The sequence below is a fragment of the Populus trichocarpa genome, chromosome 5, assembly GCF_000002775.5.
Source record: "Populus trichocarpa isolate Nisqually-1 chromosome 5, P.trichocarpa_v4.1, whole genome shotgun sequence".
NCBI lineage: Eukaryota > Viridiplantae > Streptophyta > Magnoliopsida > Malpighiales > Salicaceae > Populus > Populus trichocarpa.
Genome location: NC_037289.2, coordinates 1,555,191 through 1,578,947, shown reverse-complemented (window position 1 = coordinate 1,578,947; position 23,757 = coordinate 1,555,191). Strand labels below are relative to the sequence as shown.

At 32.8% G+C, this 23,757-nt stretch overlaps 4 protein-coding genes across 5 annotated transcripts; 3 read left to right on the top strand and 1 right to left on the bottom strand.

Moving 5' to 3' along the window:
* The first annotated feature begins 4,361 nt into the window (after positions 1–4,361).
* LOC127905322 (acetylajmalan esterase-like) lies at positions 4,362–6,250 on the top strand. The gene is made up of 5 exons (XM_052452919.1): positions 4,362–4,623; positions 5,132–5,347; positions 5,427–5,575; positions 5,659–5,932; positions 6,033–6,250. Exons 1-5 carry the CDS (start codon positions 4,362–4,364, stop codon positions 6,248–6,250), a joined length of 1,119 nt encoding a protein of 372 aa, XP_052308879.1.
* A 1,653-nt stretch (positions 6,251–7,903) lies between these two features.
* On the top strand, positions 7,904–10,094 carry LOC18098662 (acetylajmalan esterase). The gene is made up of 5 exons (XM_024600727.2): positions 7,904–8,462; positions 8,823–9,038; positions 9,117–9,265; positions 9,342–9,615; positions 9,717–10,094. The coding sequence occupies exons 1-5, from the start codon at positions 8,201–8,203 to the stop codon at positions 9,932–9,934; spliced, it is 1,119 nt and encodes a 372-aa protein (XP_024456495.1). The 5' UTR covers positions 7,904–8,200; the 3' UTR covers positions 9,935–10,094.
* Positions 10,095–10,242: 148 nt separating this feature from the next.
* Positions 10,243–12,110, bottom strand: LOC18098661 (translationally-controlled tumor protein homolog). 2 transcript variants are annotated; one of them, XM_052453419.1, is made up of 5 exons: positions 11,787–12,110; positions 11,221–11,294; positions 10,955–11,080; positions 10,707–10,840; positions 10,243–10,599 (listed from the first exon to the last, which is right to left on the bottom strand). In XM_052453419.1, exons 1-5 carry the CDS (start codon positions 11,812–11,814, stop codon positions 10,482–10,484), a joined length of 480 nt encoding a protein of 159 aa, XP_052309379.1. In that variant the 5' UTR covers positions 11,815–12,110; the 3' UTR covers positions 10,243–10,481. The 2 variants fall into 2 exon arrangements, with proteins under 2 accessions (XP_052309379.1, XP_006382473.1); XM_006382411.3 differs by having other exon boundaries at positions 10,707–10,864; positions 11,787–12,103.
* A 5,368-nt stretch (positions 12,111–17,478) lies between these two features.
* On the top strand, positions 17,479–23,673 carry LOC18098660 (E3 ubiquitin-protein ligase RFI2). The gene is made up of 6 exons (XM_006382410.3): positions 17,479–17,933; positions 19,244–19,413; positions 20,981–21,039; positions 22,244–22,269; positions 22,373–22,763; positions 22,964–23,673. The coding sequence occupies exons 1-6, from the start codon at positions 17,753–17,755 to the stop codon at positions 23,430–23,432; spliced, it is 1,296 nt and encodes a 431-aa protein (XP_006382472.1). The 5' UTR covers positions 17,479–17,752; the 3' UTR covers positions 23,433–23,673.
* The last annotated feature ends 84 nt before the right edge of the window (positions 23,674–23,757 follow it).

Sequence of the window (23,757 nt, the reverse complement as noted above, 5' to 3'; positions counted from 1 at the left end):
TAGCACAAAAAATTCACTCCAGAATTCTTTCATTAACAGCTTTATTTTTATATCTTTATCTCTGAATTTCAATCAAATATATTTTTATGTTCATTGTTGTTATTTTTTCTATTACAAGACAATAACCAAATGCTATTTTAGTTATTGATTAAAATACAATGGCAATTTTATAAATAAACCAATTTTTTAATTGATTTTTTTGGTGCACCAGAACGACGATGTAAAATATTATAAATTTATAAATTCAAGAAATAAATTGTAATTTAAAAAAAAATAGAGGTAAAGTAAAAAAATGTATTGATCACTAATTTTCCTTTAAATTAATGAAATTAAACATTAGATAATGATAAATTTATATAAATTTAAATTTTAAAGAGTTTTTTGCAAGTAAATGTCAGAGAAAAACTTACAAGAAACATAACCTTTACACAGAGGAGCTTGATGAAGGTTACATTGTGTACAAAATTTGTTTTCCTCAATTTGCAAGCGAGTTTTTATATATAAAAAAAAGCACAATGTCTAAAAAATTTAGTCATAGATAAGTTGAAAACTTACTTGAAAATGTAAGAATATGACAAATCACTGTTGTTAGCATGTGCAACCAATGTGTTTCGATTTTAACAAGAAACAAGTTAAAAATGCAATTCTCTATAAATCTTTCATGGTCAACAAGAAAAAGTAGGAAGATCCAAGGTTAGAGAACAAGCAAGAAGATCCAATGATTATGTTGGTAATCAGATCCGATGGTCAAGAGAAAAGGGGAAGATCCAGCGGTAAGAAAAGAAGAAGAAGAAGAAGTGGGTTGGCACACAACCGAAGCATGAGAGTTAAAAGAGAAAAGAAAATAAAAGATGGAGATGATGAAGACACATAGAAAAGATATCTCTATAATCATCTATCATTATTAGAAAGATTTTGATAAAATAAATAAATATCAAGAAAAATCATATTTAAAGCTATTGATGAATCACACATGCCAAACATTAAAAAAAAAATTAAACATGTTTTGATCGTGCATACGAGTCATTAAATTGTGCTATTTTTATAAATAAGTTTCTACTTTTGTTATTTTATTTAAAAAATAATTATCACTATGCTATTTTTCAAAAATAAAAATACTCTTTGCAAGTTGTTATTGTCCTTTTGTCACGACCCGAATCCTAGGTCCGTGACCGGTAACGCAGGAGTGGTGTCGGAAAGACACCTCACCTACACTAAGCCTCAAAACGAACATATCAAAAGAACAAATTATTTAAAAATATGCAGCATTTGATATTCTTCAGAAATATTATATTATTCAAAACTAATGAAACCAAATGATAGTTCCAAACTTCTTATCAGTAATTAAAAAAAAAATCCATAATACTCATTACATTGTCAAAAATCCAAACTTAATTAAAACAAGGTAATAGTGGAGCGTCTAAGACATCAAATCAAAACTAAAAGGAAAAGCCTCGCAAAATAAACAAGGCATACCGACCAAAACTGAAGAAGCAGGAACACTCAACAAAGTTCACCTGCTATCAGAAACTAAGAACCCGAAATAATATTAAGAATGAGGGATGAGTTCAACCTATTTAATAAGGGAATAATATTTAATATACATTTTAGATATTTTAGATATTAATAGTTTGCAAGACGATTTATCTTGATATACATATACATATACATACTAAACATATTATCATAAAGTAGTGGAATACATGTCAGAGATCAGATGACACCCCAAGGTGACCAGATGACACTCAAAAGTGATCAGATGACACCCGAATATGACCACTGTGGAATGATCAGGCGCTACAGGCTAATGCCTTTCTCACCAGCTAGGTATACAGAATATTATGTGCACATAGGCTAACTACTCTTCGTTAGCATGGAGTTACTGACAAGTACTATATCAAGGCATAATAGATTTTTGTAGAATCATCAAAGAAATGTATATCATATCAAATAGAATTTAGTTCAACAAAAAGCGAGTGCAAATTCAAGAATAAATGAGTACACAGAAAATAAAGCAACAAATATAAATATTCAAGAAATTAACTAGTTGTACTCATTGTATAATCAACATACATATTTATTTATATTATATATATATTAAAGATTATCTCACTCACCTGAAAAATATAGAACTAAAAGGAATATCAGATGAAAGACCCGAAAAACCTATTGAGGATCGTTAGGAGAACCTACAATAAATATACGAAATATACTCAAAAGCAACTCAAAGCAACACAAATAAAAGATTCCAATGCATAAAAGAAAACCAAGTTTAGTCTCCTAGGTTTAGGGACTAAAACGACAATTATCCAAAACAGGGACAAAAACGTAATTTTACCAAAATTGGACCAAACTATAAATACATAATCATACTGAAATTTCACCCATAAACCATCCTCAATTCTGTCTAGAACGAATCAGGGACCGAACTGTAATTTTTTATAAAGTTTAGGGACTAAAATGTAAGTTTTCAAAATTGAGGGACCAAACTAAAAATATTCCAAATCAATTATCAAACTGAGATTCATCATCATTAACCTCATAATAACACTGTACAGAATCTCAAAATACATTTAGGGGTCAAATTGTAATTTTTTCAAAGTTTAGGGACTAAACTGAAATTTTCATAAATCAATGACCAAAATAAAATTTAGTCATCTTCAAACTCAAGAACATTCTGTCCAAATTTTCCAGCAAGGTTAAAATAAATTTCTTAACCCATAAAAATTAATTTAAATAAATCAACTCACAAATCCTTATTTCTAACAACATACTAATTAATCACCTAACATTAAACCTTTAATAATCATAAATCAATCTTAACAACATAAACTTCTAATCCTTATAATTAAACCCTAATCTCTCTTTTCTTTTCTTTTTAATCCTTCCATAAACAAATCATAATTAAAAGTAAGATGAGAGAGAATCACTTACTTGCAACTTCCCCTTTTCTTCAACCCAAAACTCAAGATCAAAAACTGAAATTCTTGGTTTGATGAGGAGAAGGTCACGGCGGCCACAAGACTTAGAAGAGAGAACAGTAATTCTCTTGCAACTTTTCCTTATATACCTAGGTTAACTTAGGTTGGGTTTGAACTGACTTGAGCTTGGGTTTGGGCCAAAAGTCTGGGTCTTACACCTTTATAACAAGATTGTCAATTCCATTTCTATTGATGTTTTGTTTTTTCAATTGAAAAGCTATGTTTATGTTTTGAAATGTTTCAACATGCTATTTCAAGATTGTATTGTTCATATTATATTTGAATTATTATTATATATATAATTCAAAATATTAATTCAATAAATATAATTTATGTTCAAATTTAAAGATAAATTAACTTGAAATTATGCAATTCAAATTTGAAACACAAGTAAAAAGTGGAAGTTGAACCGATATGACCTAATCAACTTAAATAGTCCAGAAACAACTTAGATAACTAGTAAAAATATAGTTTGACTAAAAAACAATTCAAGACAACATCTTTTTTAAAACAAAATTGAGACGACAGCAAATTGAATCAACATAGGTCAACTTTTCAAATGCATGACTCGGGTATTAAGACCATAATAACCCCAAATAAAGCAAATCAAAACAAATTATGAAGCTAAATTACCAATAAACTTATTGTTGAATGATAAAATCAAGAAAAAATCAATCTAAAAAAACAACACAATAAAATAACATTTCTTAACAAAGTTACAAGTTTGAACAAAGTTATGAAAATACCATTGGCATTTTTCCAAGGCCTTTGTGAACTTTGATTAACCTAAAATTTTAACCTTAGATATAATTATATGTAAGGAGACTCCTCTTAAAATTTTAACGTGATATAATAATCAAATTAAAAGATATAATTCATACCATAAAACTAGATAATATTTATAAAAAAAAAATTATTTGAGCAACAAGGCCGCAATGGAATGGAGACGTGTGGGTTTTTTAAGTTAAACTACGAGGCCAGGTAGGTTTAGTAACTATTTGACGAGCCGGTCTATACCTCAACCATATTTGGCGAGCATGACACCCTGGCACAACCATGCAAGAAACCACCAAAAACTTCGTGTTTCTACACAAATTTCCCTTTCATCTTTCGACTATTATCTGGATTGGATATGAATCCAATTATCAGGTGTTTTTGGTCATGTTTCTAGAAAGATTAGCAGAAAACCACCATAAACTGTAAGATGGAGGTGGCTAATGTTCTGTATTCTCCACTTTCCGTGTAAGAAGCCTCACATTTTTCCCCTGAAAGACAGAAATATCGGGACTTTGTGGGCAGAAAAATAGTATAAATACACAGCTACTTCCCTTGGTTTTCATTAACAAATTAAGGACACGTAGTAAATCTCTTGAGTTAATTATGGCTACCAGCAACGTTGTTTGTGCTTTAGTTCTTTCCTCTCTGTTCCATTTTCTTCTTGTTCCTGTATCAAGTCGTGAAGTCAATGTTCTTAAAAAATGTGGGTTTAAAGCAATTTATCAGCTTGGGGATTCTATAGCTGACACTGGCAATTTGATTCGCGAAAATCCTCTTTCTCCATATGCTTCATTTCCTTATGGTTTGAAACTCTCGAAGCCAACAGGCAGATGCTCCAATGGGTTGTTGATGATTGATTACATTGGTAAGTTACGATATTCTTGATTACACTCTTTCTCTAAGCGGTAATGCTGCCGAGTTTCAAACTGTGTTTGACTTGAAAAGGCTTCATTTTTTATGATTTTTATGCCTTGATCTACAAAATAATGCTAAACATCAAGAAAATCCGACACATCGTTGATGGGGCCTGTAAATTTTTATCTGTCAGATTTTCTCTATGTTTAGCATTTCTCTCCGTGTCATTTAGCTTGTGTTTGTTTAATTTTCTTGCTTCTATTCCCTTTCTCTTGTTTTCTTTTCTGAAACTTTCTTCTTCTTCACCAACAACCAATTAAGCCGCCTTAATCCGATAACTTTCTTGTTAAAAAATATTACAGTGTCTATCAGAATTATTCAAGTTAAGGTCTGTTCATTTCCTATATTATTAGGGTAAATTACATAATCTTAGGAAATTCAGGTTCTTAACTCTCTTTCTTACCTCATTTACAGTACAAGTTGCTTGATTGTGTTGACTTTTCTTTGAACAATTGCAGCACGCTCGGCTAAACTTCCCTGTCCTGGTGCCTACTTGAATTCGGCAAGAAAATTTTCCGGTGGCCGCGGTGGAGTGAATTTTGCAGTTGCTGGTTCAACTGCCTTGCCTGCAGAAGTTTTATCGTCGAAGAATATAATGAACATTGTGACAAATGAATCTCTTAGCACGCAACTTGAGTGGATGTTCTCCTATTTTAACACAACATGTTCCAAAGGTAATCGGCATGTTTCATACGATGTTTCAATAGTTAAATCCTTTTCCAACCATCATGCCTGACAGTTATTGCTTCGCAGATTGTGCTAAAGAAATTAAATCATCTCTCTTCATGGTTGGGGAGATTGGAGGCAATGACTATAACTATGCTTTCATGTTTAACAAGACCACTGAAGAAATAAGTGCCTTGGTTCCCGAAGTTGTCAGAGCTATAAAGGATGCTGTTGCGGTATGTTAGTTTTCGGTTTGTTCTTTCAGAATTTCTTGCTATATTGTTCTTGTTTATGAATGTTCTTGGACATGATTTTGCAGAGAGCCATTGGTCGCGGTGCTAGACGAGTGGTTGTCCCCGGAAACTTCCCGATAGGTTGCTTCCCGGTTTATCTTAGCCAATTCCACCCCAATGATGCTGCTGCTTATGATGAGTTCCACTGCCTCAAGGGGTTAAACTCTTTGGCAAGTTATCACAATGAGCTTCTCAAGCAAACCGTTGAGGGATTGAAAACAAATTACCCTGATGTGATCATAGTTTACGGTGACTATTACAAAGCATTCATGTCGATCTATCAGAACGCTCAGTCTCTTGGTGAGTTTATTTTCAAGATCCTTGTGAATGGTAGAGAAACTATACGGGGCCCAGCACGAAATTAATGCTTACAGCATCGTCTCCTTCTTTTTCTAAATAGGTTTTGATACGAAGTCGATGCAAAAGGCTTGCTGTGGGACTGGTGGTGATCATAATTTTAGCCTGATGAGAATGTGTGGAGCTCCTGACGTTCCGGTTTGTCCAAAGCCTGATCAATACATCAGCTGGGATGGAGTTCATTTGACACAAAAGGCTTATCAACACATGGCAGAATGGCTTATCAACGATATCTTTCCAAAGCTTCAATGCAGTGCTTGATGTGAAAGTTCTGTTCTCACCAAGACATGGACTTGATGCCATGAAGCTCTTAATTTTGTCTACAATTAAGCTTGTAAAAATATTGTTGTCTTTGAATTCAAAAGGGACCTCACAAGGTTGTTTGTAACTCTAATTATTCATTTTTCAAATCCTAAATTTATTTCGCTAGCTCTTGATGCTTGTATTCAAACCCCGCACAGAGAAAGATTAGTCTTGAATTGATCCGTTGTTATGCCATTAGTCTTATCAATAATGGCTCTGAATTAGCAGAGCTGCTTTACTGGTCTTTTCCGCAGAAAAAACTCGGATTCACTAGCTGCAATTTTTTCGAGCTACGCTGAAAAAGGAAACATGAATTTGGGTGGTCGGATTCTGATGAGGATAAAAGGAAAAGGATAAGAGTTGTATTTGGGTTTTTTTTTTTTCAATTCGATGATAAAGTTATAATATTTAATATAAAAACTTTTTATTTATTGATTGGAATATACTTATAATCATATAAATATACATTTTTTTTGGTTCACCAGTATAAAAACAAGTATATAAAGTGTTATAAATTTGTTTTTTTTTTATAGTAAACGAGTGAATTATATATTAAACAGTCCCATTAAGTAGGTGGAATTGAACGAAAGATAAATACAATGGGAATGTAAAAGAAAAGAGAAGACCAAAACGACGCGGGACCTAATTAATTAGTCCAGTTCATAATACATTCAGGATTTCTAAAAAGATATGAGCCTGTATATAAAGTGTTCTAAATTTGTAATCAAGAGATTATAGTTTTCAAACACAGCTAAGACAAAAGGATAACATTAACCCCACTTTTGATTATTTTATTTTATTTATTAACTATTTTATTTATAAATTTCATAATAATAGAAAAAATACATGTATATTCTACCAAAGACAGAATTTATAACTTGTTATTCTATTGCTTAGCAGGCAAAGATTTATATTCGTGAAAAGAATAATTCATTCGGATTGATATAAGAGTCCAACTCCATTAAATTACCAAAATCCATGTTATATATTTGAAAGAGGCCGACCACCTTGCTTGCTTCTCTCATGGTACAATCGTCTTCTTGTCAAGCCACTTTGTCCTCTGTTCATAGAGGCAAAATGTAGGACTGATATCAATAATTCATCTTGAAAGAAAAACTCATTGAGTCGGCTATATCAAATAAACATCATCTCATTCTTTTTTTTAAATAAAATTTCTTGGTGTTGATATGGTGGCTGAGACAACTAGATGATGAGTCAACATGCCGAGTAATGTTTTTTTCAGTTCAAATTAAATCTCGGCTCGAAGTTGTGGATTTTCTGGGTCGGTAGGTTAAGTGTGATTTTAATTGTTTTTTAAAGTATTTTTAACTTGAAAATATATTAAAATAATATTTTTTTATTTTTAAAAAATTATTTTTGATATCAGCCTATATCAAAATGATCTAAAAATATCAAAAAAAATAAAAAATTTAAAACAAAAAAATAAAAAATTTTAATTTTTTTAAATACATTTTTAAACGCAAAAACTATACGACCTTTAATAAGCAGAAATGGTTGTCGGCTTGGAATCAAGGACAACTTTGATTACGTAGCTTCTTTACACCCTGACACAACCATGCAAGACACCACCCTTTCATTTTTCGACTTGTTGCTTCTACAGAGATTTCCCTTTCATCTTTCGACTATTAACTGGATTGGATATGAATCCAATTATGAGGTGTTTTTGGTCATGTTTCTAGAAAGATTAACAGAAAACCACCATGACCTGTAAAAGATACCGCTGGCTAATGCTATGTATTCTCCACATTCCTTGCAAGAAGCTTCCATTTTTTCCCTGAAAGACAGAAATATCCGGACTTTGTGAGCAGAAAAATAGTATAAATACACGACAATTTCCTTTGATCTTTTCATTAACAAATTGAGGACACATAGTAAATCTCTTGTGTTATGGCTACCAGCAACGTTGTTTGTGCTTTTGTTCTTTCCTCTTTGTTCCATTTTCTTCTTGTTCCTGTATTTAGCCATGATGTAGATGTTCTTCAAAAATGCGGGTTTAAAGCAATTTATCAACTTGGGGATTCTATAGCTGACACTGGCAATTTGATTACAGAAAATCCTCTTTCTCAATATGCTTGGTTTCCTTATGGTATGAATCTCTCGAAGCCAACCGGTAGATGCTCCAATGGGTTATTGATGATTGATTACATTGGTAAGTTCCCTGCTTGTCTACACGACGTTTCAAATTGTGTTTGTCTTGAAAAAACAAAGCCAGCCAAACAAATCGTAGCCTTAATCTGCATAATAATGCTAATCATCAAGAAAATCTGACACATTGAACCGTTGGGATTAATGGGGAACCATGCGGCCTTGATCCAAAAAGTTTCTTGTTCTAAATGTTCAGAAATATTACAATGTATATCAGAGCATTATTCAAGTTAAAGGCGGTCCATTTCCTACATTATTATGATAAATTACATTATCTTACAAATTCTGGTTTATAAGTCTCTTTCTAACCTATTTTGCAGTAGAAGTTGCTTGATTGTGTTAACTTTTCTCTGAACTATTGCAGCACGCTCGGCTAAACTTCCCTATCTTGATGCCTACTTGAATCCGGTAAGAATTTTTTTCGGTGGCTGCAGCGGAGTGAATTTTGCGGTTGCTGGTTCAACTGCCTTGCCTGCAGAAGTTTTATTATCAAAGAATATAATGAACGTGGTGACAAAGGAATCTCTTAGCACACAACTTGAGTGGATGTTCACCTATTTTAACACAACATGTTCTAAAGGTAATCTACATGTTTCATATGATGTTTCAATAGTTAATCATTTTTCAACCATCATGCCTGACAGTTATTGTTTCACAGATTGTGCTAAAGAAATTAAATCATCTCTCTTCATGGTTGGGGAGATTGGAGGCAATGACTATAACTATGCTTTCATGTTTAGCAAAACCACTGAAGAAATGAAAGCGTTGGTTCCTGAAGTTGTCAAAGCTATAAAGGATGCTGTTGAGGTATGTTAGTTTGTTCCTTGTAAATTTCTAGCTATATTGTTTTTGTTTATGAATGTTCTTCAATATGATCTTGTAGAAAGTCATTGGTTACGGTGCTAGACGAGTGGTTGTCCCCGGAAACTTCCCGATAGGTTGCTTCCCGGTTTATCTTAGCCAATTCCACCCCAATGATGCTGCTGCTTACGATGAGTTCCACTGCCTCAAGGGGTTAAACTCTTTCGCAAGTTATCACAATGAGCTTCTCAAGCAAACCGTTGAAGGATTGAAAAGAAATTATCCTGATGTGATCATAGTTTACGGCGACTATTACAAAGCATTCATGTCGATCTATCAGAACGCTCAGTCTCTTGGTGAGTTTCTTTTCAAGATCCTTGTGAATGGTAGAGAAACTATACAGGGCCCAGCACAAAATTAATGCTTACAGCATCGTCTCCTTCCTTTTTCTAAATAGGTTTTGATACGAAGACGATGCAAAAAGCTTGTTGTGGGACTGGTGGTGATCATAATTTTAGCCTGATGAGAACGTGTGGAGCTCTTGGCGTTCCAGTTTGTCCAAACCCTGATCAGCACATCAGCTGGGATGGAATTCATTTGACACAAAAGGCTTATCAACATATGGCAGAATGGCTTATCAACGATATCTTTCCAAAGCTTCAATGCAGTGCTTGATTAAGTTCTGTTCACCAGGACATGGACTTGATAACATGAAGCTCTTAGTTTTGTCTACTATTAAGCTTGTAAAAATTGTGTCATTGAGTGAAAAAGGGACCTCACAAGATTGTTTCTAACTTTAATTATTCATTTTTCAAATGCCAAATTTATTTCACTAGCTCTTAATGCTTGTACTCAAACCCACCACAGAGAAAGATTATGAAGAACAAAAAAACATCCAGACCACATCATATGATATATTAAGCATTTTCACATGATAAATCTTTCTGGATTGATGATTATGACAATCTTAAAGTTAGAAATAATTAAAGTAATTGCATCTTAATTATTCCTCCATTAAGTAAAGTATATAATAAAACCTTGTCCCATGAAAACATCTAAGAAGAAAGAATTTAACATGCCACTCCAAAACTGTCATCAAAGTCCCAACGGTATATTTCTATGTTATATAAATTTTGAAAAGCTTATACTAAAATTCTAATACTACAGAGACCACATTCATCTCAAAGGTAGCTGTGCAGTGGCTATCTGTTAAGAGACTGGTTTAACACTTGACTTCCTTCAAGCCATGAGCAAAGTAGAGAAAAGTTGGATCAGTAGCACCTTCCTTGTAGTATGCAAGCACCAGACTGCAATCATCGTGCATGCTCTCCCCAACAAAGCTGCAATGTTATAACCTCAACTAATTACAGTAGCCAAGGAAAATTCAGGTTAAATCACGAGAATTTAAGAACTATTTCCCATGGAGAAAAGAATGAATTGCACATACAATTGGAAGTCTTTGAGCTTTGGAAACAGGAACTTAGTAGCTCCCTCAATGTTCTTCTTGAACACCTCTTGCTGTTCTGGCTCCAATTTGGGTGTCAGCAACTTAATGTACCTCTTAATGTACGTCACGAATTGCTTCTTGTCAAAAGCAGGTTGCTCCTGCAGTTTTACAGGAAAGAACTATTTTAGATACCAAGAAATTTAAAAACTATAACAGTGGAAGACAAAAATCCAATCTAGCTTACCAACCTGGAGCCTAAAAGTGTCGACGATATCGACAACCTTGACAGCCTGATCATCAACACCTTCATCATCTCCACCCTCTGCAGAAGGGTTAGCACCAATGTCTACATCAATTGATCCTTGAACAACCCACTGTAGAAACAAAAACACATATAAAGAAAGTCAAATTGCTTCAAACTGACAACTTCTGTTATATTCAACAGAATATTTGACAACAACGTTGCTTAAAGGAAAAGGAAATTGAGACCAAGAAATAGGAAGAAAATACCAACCTTTCCTTCCACTTCCCAAAGCACTCCATTCTCAATTTCCTTGTATGGGAATGAATCAGAGAGAAGCTCATCACCTGAAATTAATAACGAAATTAAGCTTCCGGGCACAAACCAATAACAATTTTCAAGTCATAACAAATCCTTATACAAATTGTCCTCGTGTCCTTGAACAAATCAAAATCATCACCCAAATTAAGCTTCAAGCCATAACTATACTAACAAGTTCCTTTTGTTTTCCCTGATAGACTGATATTAAAGGCAAAATACCTCAAGCTCATAAACTTGTTCAAAACACATCTTAAAATCAAATTCAAAGTTCTAGATAAATCTTACTCAATAACTCATAATAATAATAATAATAATAATAATAATAATAATAAATTCCCAGTACCTTTTATCATCCAAAGACAGCAGTACAAAGTTAAAGCAACAAATCCCAATAACAAGATTATAAAAACAAACAAACCAACAACAAAAATAATCAATAACAGTATAAAAAACAGAACCTAGATCATCAAACGAGTTTCAGAAGAAAGAAACAAAGAAAGAAAGAGTCTTTGAATTACCAGTAAGAAGATCTTGATAGACCAACATGATTACAGAGGATTATTAAAGAAAAAACTATGATATCTTTATAGGAGAAGCAGAGGGGTTGATTGCACAAAACAGGGAGAGAGCTTGAGAGAGTTTAGGATGAGGCAGAGGCGTCGAGAATTTATAGAGGACTAAAGAATTTTCAGGCGGTGAAAAAAGAAGGCGGCTGGTGAATTACCGAAACAGGCACGGTTTTGGTTCTGTCTACGACAAAGGAAAGGAGTCAAACACTTTCTGAGGCTGCTACGACTCTACGAGGAGTGTAGCTGACGGTTGTGGTATGTGAAAAAAGCATCCAAGTCCAAGACCTCATATATAAGCTGGCAGTGCAAAGTTCACACAGGTGTCTGCATACAAACTATGCATGGGGTCATTTGGGCAAGTGGGCCATGGAAACGGACTACAGTATTACCAGATGGCTAGAATATCCATTGAATACGGACATCCTCCTTTGTGAATGCTTACTGGGACTTGAATAGATAAAAAGAAGGTGATATGCCCTTGACCTTCTGACCACCATTGTTGACCTTCTGTTTATTTAGATCAGAAGAACATACAGTCGTGTTTTGTTGCTCTAAGCCCCCGTCATCCTTGTGACATGCAATGCAATAAAAGAATGAAAAGTGGGAAACACGACATCCGAATAAGATGCAAAGCAACCAGTTTATAAGCTGAGTATTGATTAGGATTTTTTAAATATAAAAAAATATTTAAATTATAAAAATTTATTTAGTATTATTATTAAATTTGATTAGGTGTATCAACTTTAAAATTTATCAACTCCCCTCTTTACTTAGTATAAATATAAAATTAAGAATTATTTTAATATAACTCGGTTGATATTGTAGATTTAAAGAATCAAATAACAGCAAAAAACATGATTTAATTTTAAAAAAAATTAAGATGATATTTTTTTAATATTAAAATGATGATATATTGAATTGACCCAGACTCCACGGCTTAACCCATCAAACCTGTAACTTGAGTTATATACTTTGTTAGGTTTGATAATTTTTTAAAAAACTATTTTTACAAAATCAAGTATATATTAAATATTGTAATGTTTATTTGAAATTATGATAATCATATAGAAAAATTAAATAAAATTATAAAAATCAATTAAATTTTAAATAATAAAATTATATAAATGATGAATTTAAAAAAAAAGGAATTTAAAAAAAAAAAAAAGAAGAAGAAGCAAAGGGGTAATTTATATCAATGTAATAGTCGAAAAGGAAAAAAAATATCCAGGATGAAATTAAAAAGAAATCCTATAGCCGACACAATGTTTAGGAGCAGAAGCAGTGTGAGCAAATCAAAATTTGGCCACGGTTTGGCAGATCTGCATACCAAGTCCCAGCCTTGCTTTCCATGTGGACAGCTAACTGGGTGTCGTTTCCAAGCACGTTCAGTGCTGCAACTTGGAAGTTTACCCTTAGGCAAGTGTGGATGTCGCCGTGTATTTTACTTTTCTTTTTTAATATGGGTGTTAATTTTTACCAAAAACAAATTAATTATATGCTATTAAAACCAAATGTGAGACTGAGATGATCATGAAACCCGGTCCGGCCGGTTTATCTATCGGTGACATGTTAATTGAGGCCTTAGCTTGAATTATGCAAATAAAAATAATTATTTTGTATTAAAATAATGTTATTTTAATTTATTTTTTAAGTTTTAAATTAGGTTGATTTTGGTATTCCTTAACTATTTATCTTGGCTAGAGCGATCTCGTGGCTACTAGATAATCTCACACATCAAAATTGAAGCTCTTTTCTTTATATACAAATGAACATTGAGAATCAATTTAAGCATATTTTCAAAACTCATTTAATAAACAAATTCAATTATAGTCCAAATTCAAATTCAAACTAATTCAATTAGGTTTTGGATGAGATTGACAAACTAAGTTCATATAAAAGCTGTTTTTTTTTTTTTTTGGGGGGGGGGGGAGTAGGATTTGATTTCTTATTGAATTTGCATAGGGATTGAAAACAATTTTAATAATATTTAAAGATAAAAATGGGTGTGCAAGACTTTGTTATCATATATTTTCCTTATCGTTAATAGCTTTCTTCTATTTTCTCTCCATTTTGAAATCTTTATTTCTTTGGTTTTTTATGTTGAAATTGGTTATATAATATATAATAGGTTTTTTAAGGTCAAAATATATACGAGATCCACTCGTATTTAAGGTTAAAATCATATTGGATTTTATGATCCAACACAAGCACTTTAATATAAAATATTAATATATTTTAAAAAAAACCAATTAAATATTAATAAGAGATTATTCTCAAATAATCTTTGTTGTGAGCTCATGAATTTAGACGTAAGTTTGATTATTGAACAAATATCCTTGTTATTCAGTCCCTCTTTTTTAGTCTCTAAAATGTATTTGTGCATAAATTAATACATTAACGATGTAACAAAAATGAAAGTATTTATAAGAAATTCATGAATTATAAACATTTTTCATAATCAGCAAATATTTATAAATTATGAGTAGTTAATATTCTGATTCTCAAGTTATATATATATGTCTTGGATGGATGACAAGACATTCTAAAAATTCTTAAGTTTTTTTTTTTGTTTGTTGTTCTTAGATTTGTTTTTTTTTTTAATTTTTTTACTCTACGACTGAGGTTTGATATTTATGGGGAGATATTAAAGGTAATTTATTTGAATTTGTTTGATATTATTTAAGAGCATACCCAAACAAGAAGGAGTTATCAAAATCTTGAAGTACTATTAAAGTTAGTTTTTTTATTTTAAGTAAAGAGTAATAAAGCATTAAGAATAATTAATTCATTATTAACAATAATAAATATTTTATTATTTTAAAAGTATTTTAACAAATAAGTACTAATTTCATTTTTTAAATTTAAACATGTATGTATTATTTATCAATATGCATGTAGGAACATTGATATAAAATAAATTATAAATTTAAATATGTGTTTATTATGCAAGCTAAAATTTATGTTTGTCAATTATATTTACGATGAAATGATGATTTTTATGTTTGAAAGTTTATAATCTAAATAAACTATATGTTATTTAATTTTATTTTGGATATCTGAATTGATTAAAAATATTTGTGTTTTATTAAATTAAACTATTCCTGCTATCTGATTTAATTAATCATAATAACTTCAGATTGTTTGGTTGCTTACATTTGTTTAATCAAAAATCTTGTTTCTCGAGTCGAGGTTTTCCCTCACTTTCACAATAGTTATGGATAACGTGTGAAGCCCGGTGGTGTTGTGACCAAAAAAAAAATTAACTAAGGGATTGATTGATCGGTGATGACACCCTGTACAAATACAATAATCAATTAAAGGCAGTAATCAGCATCTTAAATTGTGATGATAGATTGATTTTAAAAATTTATTAAAATAATATTTTAAAAAATTTATTTTTGATATTAAGATATTAATATATCTTAAAATTATTTTAAATGAATAAAAAACTATTTTTTAAAAAAGTATTTTTAAAATGCTAAAACAAATAGATTTCAATCAAGCTAATTTTAACGGATCACTGTTTAAGTCATTGAGCATAGATGTTATTAAATTCTATCTGACCTAGCATGTCAGGTTAACCTGATAATTTATCAACTAGAGATTTAATTTGGATTGAGTTCTATATTAAATTGAATGAGATTCGATCTAGTTGACTCAGTCAAAATCTAGGTAAAACTTGATTTATTATTTTTTAAAAAAATAATATCATTTTAATATTTTAGAAGTGAAATCTTACAATGAGATAATTTTAGATTGATCTAAATCAACCCAAGATATCTACCCAGACCATAACTTAAATTATGAGCCAATTGATGAATCGGTCCAAGTTTAATAACATTGCTTGGCATAATTTACCCTCGATAAACTACTTTATTATGGTTTCATGAGTAATACATTAGTCATATTGTTGCTATTTAGCTTGAGGTTGTGTTTGCTTTTGTGGTCTAATTATATATTTTAAAAAATATGTTTTTGTTTCAAAATTATTATTTTTTAAATCGTTTTAATATGTTGATATTAAAAATAAGTTTTTTAAAATAAAAAAATTATTTTAATATATTTTTAAATATATATTTTAAAAAATAATTTTCACCATAATCTCAAATATGCTGCGAATCTTCAATTTACTCGCCTTAAATGCACCAAATCCCTAATCTAGCCAACATTATTATAGTTATTATCCAAGGTATCAGTTAAAAAAAAAATCATAAACTTACTATATAGGAGGTAAATGTTCGATGCACAAAAGTTAGTGGGAGAAATATCTTGATTGTTGAGAAAAATAAGAAAATCAAGGGATGAATTGAATTAATTTTTTATTCTATTTTCAAGCGATATATATATATTTCATGGAGATTAAATCAAATTTATAAGAATTTATTTTTTAGTTTGACTTGAAATTTAAATTCTAATAATTGTAAAGATCATACACCTTCTCAACTATTGCACTAATGCTAAAATTGGACCCATATAATAAATTAATTATAATTATATTCTTGTAATGTAGAAAACAGGGTTTATACATCTCCAAGCCATCTTCCTTTTAGTCCAATTCCAACAATTCTTCCAATAAAGGAGAAAAATAAATCCCCAAAGTCTGCCTAACCAGGATGGACAAATCAATGAATGTGGAGTACAGAATCAATTCCTAACTCCTAACTACCCAAAAACCTCCAAGGCACATGAGGTCACATAATAATCTTATCAAATTCATAAATAAATAATATTTTCGACCAACAAATTACAAAGAAAATGAAGGCATTTTATCCCTAATCACGCCATACTAAACACGAACCATTATAATTAAAAGGGTAATCTTGTCATCAATTTCAAAGATATCTCACAATAACATGTTATAAGAAATTCATTAAAATAATTCCTAAAAAAAATTCATTATATCATTGAGTCATTTTTTTAATGGAACAAGTCGGTTTTTTTTTTTAATGTTAAGCCAACATGATTTAAATTGAATTTAACCAGGTCAATTAATTCATTATAAATAAAAAATATTATTTTAATATTTTTTAATTGAAAAATATCTTTACTATTTCTTTAAAAATCATAAATTTCTAGACTACTTTTCATATGATCATAGGTTCATTTTTTCTTGATCTAATGTTAGCTATGGTTGGCAAACTAGTTTCGAGGACCAATAAAAAAAAACCTATATTATTGGATTATCAAATTAATCTATAACAAAGTTATTTTATTATTTTTTTTGTGTTCACTCAACCTCATTTAGTCATATTAATCAAACCATTAAAAACACAATCAAATCAATCATATTTTTCCATGTCAATATCATATCATTTTTAACTAAAGACTTTACCTAGGTTATATCTCGTGATTTCCTTTAAATTCATACTCAAAACCTTAATATATAGAGAAAAAATCATTTATTATCCGAGCCCAAACCTCGTGCCTTATTAATTGATTCTCAAGAAATAAATAAAAAACAAAACATTGTCAACCAATTACAATCCAACAACCAAAATCCACAGAAATAACCCAGATAAATCTGAACCGTCCATTATCCTATTTAGACAGCAGTTAGCCAGTTACTATAAACTTCTAACAGCAACCTTAACCTCCCCTAATCTAACGGTCACAAAATTATTTCAAAGAAAAGACACAAAAGATCGGATAAAATAAATCTAAGACAGAACAGAGAAACAAGGACAACAACAACAAAAGAGAAGAACAAGAAACAGAAACAGAAACTCTCTAAAAAAGCAATCTTTTTCTCGTAACCTCTGGTAATTCACTTAGGATCGAGTCCTAATCTATCGGGTATTTTTTTGGTGTGATTCTTGGTGGGGTAATTCTGAAGAAGAAAGAAAAGGAAAGAGTGTTATTAATTTATATAGAGAAAGAAGGGAGATTGAAGGATTTGTGGTTTCGGGTTTGGTGAGATGGGATTGGGGAACAGTGGGAATGATGTGATTGTGGATGATGGAGGTGGTGGTGGTGGAGGAGGATTAAATGGCAAGTCGTTTGGAGGGTCAGTTTCGTGTTCGATTTGTCTTGAAGTGGTAACTGATAATGGGGATCGATCATGGGCTAAGCTTCAATGTGGACACCAGTTTCATCTGGGTATGTTAAAAAGTTTGGATTTTTAATTTTTGTGGTGTTTTTGGTTTTGATTTGGAATTTTGAGATCCGGGTTCAATGTTGTTTTAGTCATGTTTTTGTGGGTAGTTTTTGGATTTTTGGTTTGTTGTGAGTTTTTGTGATTGGATTTTGAATTACTGGCTGAGTGGTGGTGTGTAGCTTTTCATTAGATAGCATATAGAATCATGTGTGATTATTTTGAGGCCATAATTTGATGATATGCATCTGTTAGATCTTTGTTATGGAACAAGTTAAATTTTTGTTGTACAGATGCGATGCTGATTTGAAATTGGCAGTTAGATTTGCATCTCTATTGAATTTTAGATTTTGGAATTCGGAACCGGAGATTATGAGAGATGAGATATCGGCAGTGAGTTATGTTGTGTGATTGAAATGGTGGGGAGAGGGTGGTTCTGAATTAGGAATGAGGTTGCAACTAATGGAATTTATTACAGCTTTAAGTTATTTTAGCTAATCGGAAGTCATGCTTTGACGAGAGAGCGCTGAGGATAGCTTTGTTTATGAAGATTTCTGCTGTTCTTTAATGTGTGTGTTTGTCTTTAACAGTGAAAATACTAAAACCCTAATCTTGCTTGACTGAGAAATGCTTTTTGCTAAGTAATCTTGCTCAGCTCTCTTAGGCTGCTCTCCCTCTAATTCTTATTAATCTACTTTTGCGGGTTGGTAACATTGTGGTGTGGCTGAGAAGTACAATCCAGCAATACTTACTTTACTTATGAAAACACTTTATGCCAAACGCTACCCTTTAGAATTTATCATCACACAGAAGTAATTTCATCTAAATTTACTGTCCTTTTGCTATTCAAAATGAAAGTTAGATATCTATCAATTATGTTATTGAAATGAGTGGATTACAGCACAACAAATGCCTTAGGAGGGAGGCAAGAGATTCATGATAACTGTTTGTTGGAGAACATAGAATTGGATCCATGAAAATTGCACATACGATAATTCATTACAGGCTCTTCTGAAAAGCTGTGCTTGGGTTCAATGGTCTTCCATTGGGAGCATGAATTGTGATTCTTTGTGTGATTGAATGCTTGGAGATTTTTTTTTCTTTTTTTTTTTTGTATCGCTATGCTTCGATGTCTGTTTTGCTCTCCTTTAGAGAATACCAGCAAGACTTTTTTTTATTTACTGGCAGATTGATTTGTTCACTTGTATTTCATCGTTTACTTTGCATTTGTATTTCATTGTTTACTTTGCATTTGACAAGTATTTGTTTGTTTTTTCCCTTTGGTTGAAATTTATCTTGTCATGATGATCTTCAGATTGCATCGGTTCAGCATTTAATGTAAAGGGTGCAATGCAATGCCCTAATTGTCGGAAAATTGAGAAGGGTCAATGGCTCTATGCAAATGGCTGTCGTTCACTGCCAGAATTTACCATGGATGACTGGGCACATGATGAGGACCTTTATGACTTAAGTTACTCTGAAATGGTAAATGGATTTTTTTTTCCCTCTTAGTCTGAAATGGTAAATGATTTTTTTCTCTCTAAATGTGTACTTTACTTTTATACTGTTCATATTTATGGTGGTCAATTAAACATTGCTGTTCAACTTCTATTTACTTTTGAGTTTTGATGCTATGTTAAACTTTCAAGTACCCCCTAATTGCGGCAACCCTTTGTTTTTTGTAATTAGTATTCGTTTCTGTCCATAGGACCTTTGAATATCAAGGATGGATGTAAAAAAGTCAATTTCTTTGGCTAATTGCATGTAAAGCAAGAATCTGTATAATTGAAAGTGCTATCTAAGTAGTTTCCTTCCTTGTAAACGCTGAGAAAGCCAAAAATATAAAACTAGGAGATACCAAATGATGCAGGATCAAGATCATAGTATGTCGAGTTTTAAGGGTAACTATAGCAAGCTTCTTTCAGTTGGGTTTACTTACCTTTTCTGTTCAGTTTTTGCATTATTTTATTTTAGTGTTTTGGATGGTTAAGATTAAGTTATTTTAAAGACTAGGATTTATTTTAATTAGGCTTTGCTTTGCTAATTAAGGGCTGCTATTGCTGTAATAAAAAAAAAAGTTTTTGATTGTTTGAGAATTTTACAAGAACATTCCTTTTCTTTTTCGGTCGTATGGTCTAGATAACCAGGCTTTTGGCTATGTTTTTCTTTTTTTTAGCCTTTTCCTATCTTTCCATGTCATTAAAGAAAGCAAATCAGCAAAGTCTAGCCATCTTCAACTAGGTGTTTTAGATAAATGAACCAAGTTGAATAGGATGCGTGTGCATATCTTTTCAGGTTTATTGGAAGGAGAAAGAAATGTGGGTGCCTATCCAAACTTCATTGTTGATATACTAACCATCAATGAAATCAACATCATGGCCTCTTTCTTTTTCTGTAGTTTGGACCTTAGGAAGTAAGGTTGAATTCTCAATCTTCTTTGCAACAAGATACCCGGTATTTTAAATTTGGAGAATGACACAGCTACACAGGTAGATTAGTGATTGTATTAGATTGCCAGATTAAAACTTGTTTTGTCCCTGGAACTTAGGCACAAGGACAACTTTGCCATTTTGCAGTTCCCTAGGTTCCTTGGATTTTCCTCGGGAGATGAATTGAAGATGCCACCAAAGTGCAACTGAGAGCTTTACTAAAGTGAGGTGGATCAAAAGGTTTTTCTATCCTGTCTAATTGTAATCTAACTTTGTACTTTGAATGCTCTATGCCTTGGCTGTAGCTTTTCCAAAAGTAATAGGTTTATTCTTCTATCTGCATCTCTCTTTATTATATAGATAGCTTTATTCATGCTTAGATAAATCATAGAAACGACTCATCCTTCTGGACAGTTACTCTTAAATCTTTGTGCTGCTGCTATCTAAATTTGTGTTTTCTGTAAGTTTCTCTCAGTAGTATTTCTGGTTGTGGTATGACATGCATTGTAGGAATGGTTCATGTTCCTGAATTGTCACTTATGATGAATTCTGTGCATGTAGGGCTGTTTACATAACTTTAATTTTACCACTTCTTATTTATTTGGTTCTAAATGTTTTTGCAGTCCTTTGGAGTTCATTGGTGTCCATTTGGTAGCCTAGCACGATTGCCTTCATCCTTTGAGTAAGCATTAATTACATTTTAGAGCTCAAAGTCATTGTTTTAGTTTCTATACTAAATTTTCTAATCATTGGTTTTCCACTTGCTATTTTACACACCTGCACTCTCATATGTGTGTGTGTGTGTGCGCGCGCGCGCGCGCGCATTTGTGTTTGTATGATATTGGAAGATTTTAATACGGAAATCAGATGGTACCCCAAAGAGACTCGAGGAGAGAAGTATTTTTTAGCTGAGAAACCTGGAGCTAAAACAAAGAAAGTGATCGCAGAAAACCGAATTCTTAATAATTGGGGACATGCTGCAGATTCCGAATGGAAAATTATGTGCCAACTGTTACTATTTCTGTGAAATGTAGCTAACCTGTATTTTGCAATTTTTTTTTTGGCTTTTAAAACAACAAAAGTGTGACTGAAAACTGAATATTGAATAATTGGGCATGTGGGCTGCAGATTTCTAATGGAAAATTGATTTGCCAACTGTTTTTTTTTTTTTGGAAATGCAGCCTCGTCCATGTTTTCCTTTATGGTCTTTTGAAAGCTGCAATCTGTGATTTGAATAGTGAACATCTATCCCTCCAAGGGCCATGATTTGGGATTTGCCTAATCTTATGCTTGTAGCTTTTCCTCTTATCCATGTTTTGATTAGCAATCACTTGCTCTCGGGATGCAATACTTGGAGTGTTTGATTGAAAGAGTCTTGATAATGTGTTGAACTTGAGAATCTGATGTTTTAGATCTGTTGTGTGATCAAACATTTTCAAGAAACACTGAGTTTTACACAGAGCACCCACAAGTTGCAATCTGCTAGCTACCATAGAATCAGAGAAGTTCTGAGTTTTATTGGCTAATTCCCACTACAATCTGCCACTTGCATTGCCTACGTAATACTGCAAGTCATGGTAATGGCACCGGATTTTTGTGTGAGCTAGATGGTGGCGTCTGAGAATGTTGAAATTCGGGCTGTCAATGATTTTACTTATTTCTTCTGCATTTTGGGTAAAACTATGTGGTTCAATAGATATGATGTGACCTTTGGGAAAAAAATGGATTGGAGGAATGCACCAATTCCTGTCCCTTAAAACTGCTTTAGGTTCTAAAGGGGCAATAGTTTTACTTTTTCTATATATTCAGTCTGCTTGGTTTCTGTTTCTGTTTTCAAGTAAGGCACTGCTCTTTGTCTAAGGTGTTAAATTTTTTCTATGTTGCAGGGAAGGAGAATTTCCATCAAACGCATGTAAGAGATTCCTCTATCCTGTTTATGTAACGGTTCTCTTTCAAATTCTAGCACTGGTGGCTCTATGGATAACTGTATTGATAGGACTGATATTATGATGCAGATCACGATCTATTAGGGCATGCCATATTTGCCGAACATACTGCAGCAGTATCATCTGCTACTCATCAATGCCCATATATTGCTTATTTTGGACCAATTCACCCTTCATCTTCAAATGCCAGTGTCAGTGTTTCAGATGGTTCTAGTTTTAACAATCACTGGAATGGCCCATCAGTACCTAGTGAGATCCCTAGTTCCTATGCTTTTCCTGCCATGGATATCCATTATCACAGTTGGGAGCACCATTCTCCTCCCTTCTCAACAACAGGCAATCGAATAGGTAATGCAGATCAACCTTCAGTTCCACCTGTTACTCAAAGGTCAGCTAGAACTAGTTCAGATCTTCCACCAAGGTCAGGATCTTTAATGCATCCATTCCTTGTTGGTCATAGGTATGTATGTCTTCAGAAAATTTAATTTCTTTGCCATGAAAAATGTAGTTAATTTTAGGCTTCCACCTGATACCATTTAGGTTGAAGAAACAGATAATCATCGGCATTTGAAATAGAAATCCCCTTTGTTTTTACTTCTATTTCATTTCATTTCGTTCTGGATTATATAATTGCATCATGTACACCTCTTTCTTCCACAGTTCTAGTGCTAGAGCTGGGAGTTCAGTCGCATCCTCAATGATTCCACCTTACCAAGGCAGCAATGCACGGGCACGTGATAGAGTTCAAGCCCTCCAGGCATACTACCAACAACAACAGCCTGGAAATTCTCCGCCCATTCACACGCCAGTTGTTTCTGGAAGCCGAAGATCCAGCAGTCATAGAGGCTTGCCTCAAGTAGGAACGGTTGCCTCAACATCCGATCAGACTGGCTTCTATTTCATCCCATCAGGAGCATCAAGTCGGAACTTCCAAGAAGCAGAAAATCCTCCTCCAACTCGATTTCGTTCATGGGAAAGTCACTTGCCACCATTCTCAGTAAGTCAGGTTGACAGAGATTCAGGTAGGAGCACATTCCATCAGGCTGGTGGCGGTTCAGATCCCAGCATCAGATCTGGCAGCTTCCGCCAAAGGCATGGATCCGAGAGAATGTCATCACAAAATCGGTGATCACTTTCATCATTATCCTTATTGGGTGAAGCAAACTACCACTACTGTGGCTGAAACCAAATTATGTATGCTTGAGAAATGATATATAATGCTTGGAGTCTGTCAATCCTGGCAGGCTCAAAATACTGTTGAGTGGCCCTGAAAAAACGATCTGTTTGGCAGCCACCTGGCTGTGTGATGGACTTTTGCTTCCTCTCGTTTCTTTGCCTTTGAGGATATAAATAAGATCAAATGTTGGATAGTACAGTTGAGCAGCCACCAGGCTTTTCCCCGCCCTCCACCGCCACAATATATATCCATGGACATTGTGTGACGCCCATGATGG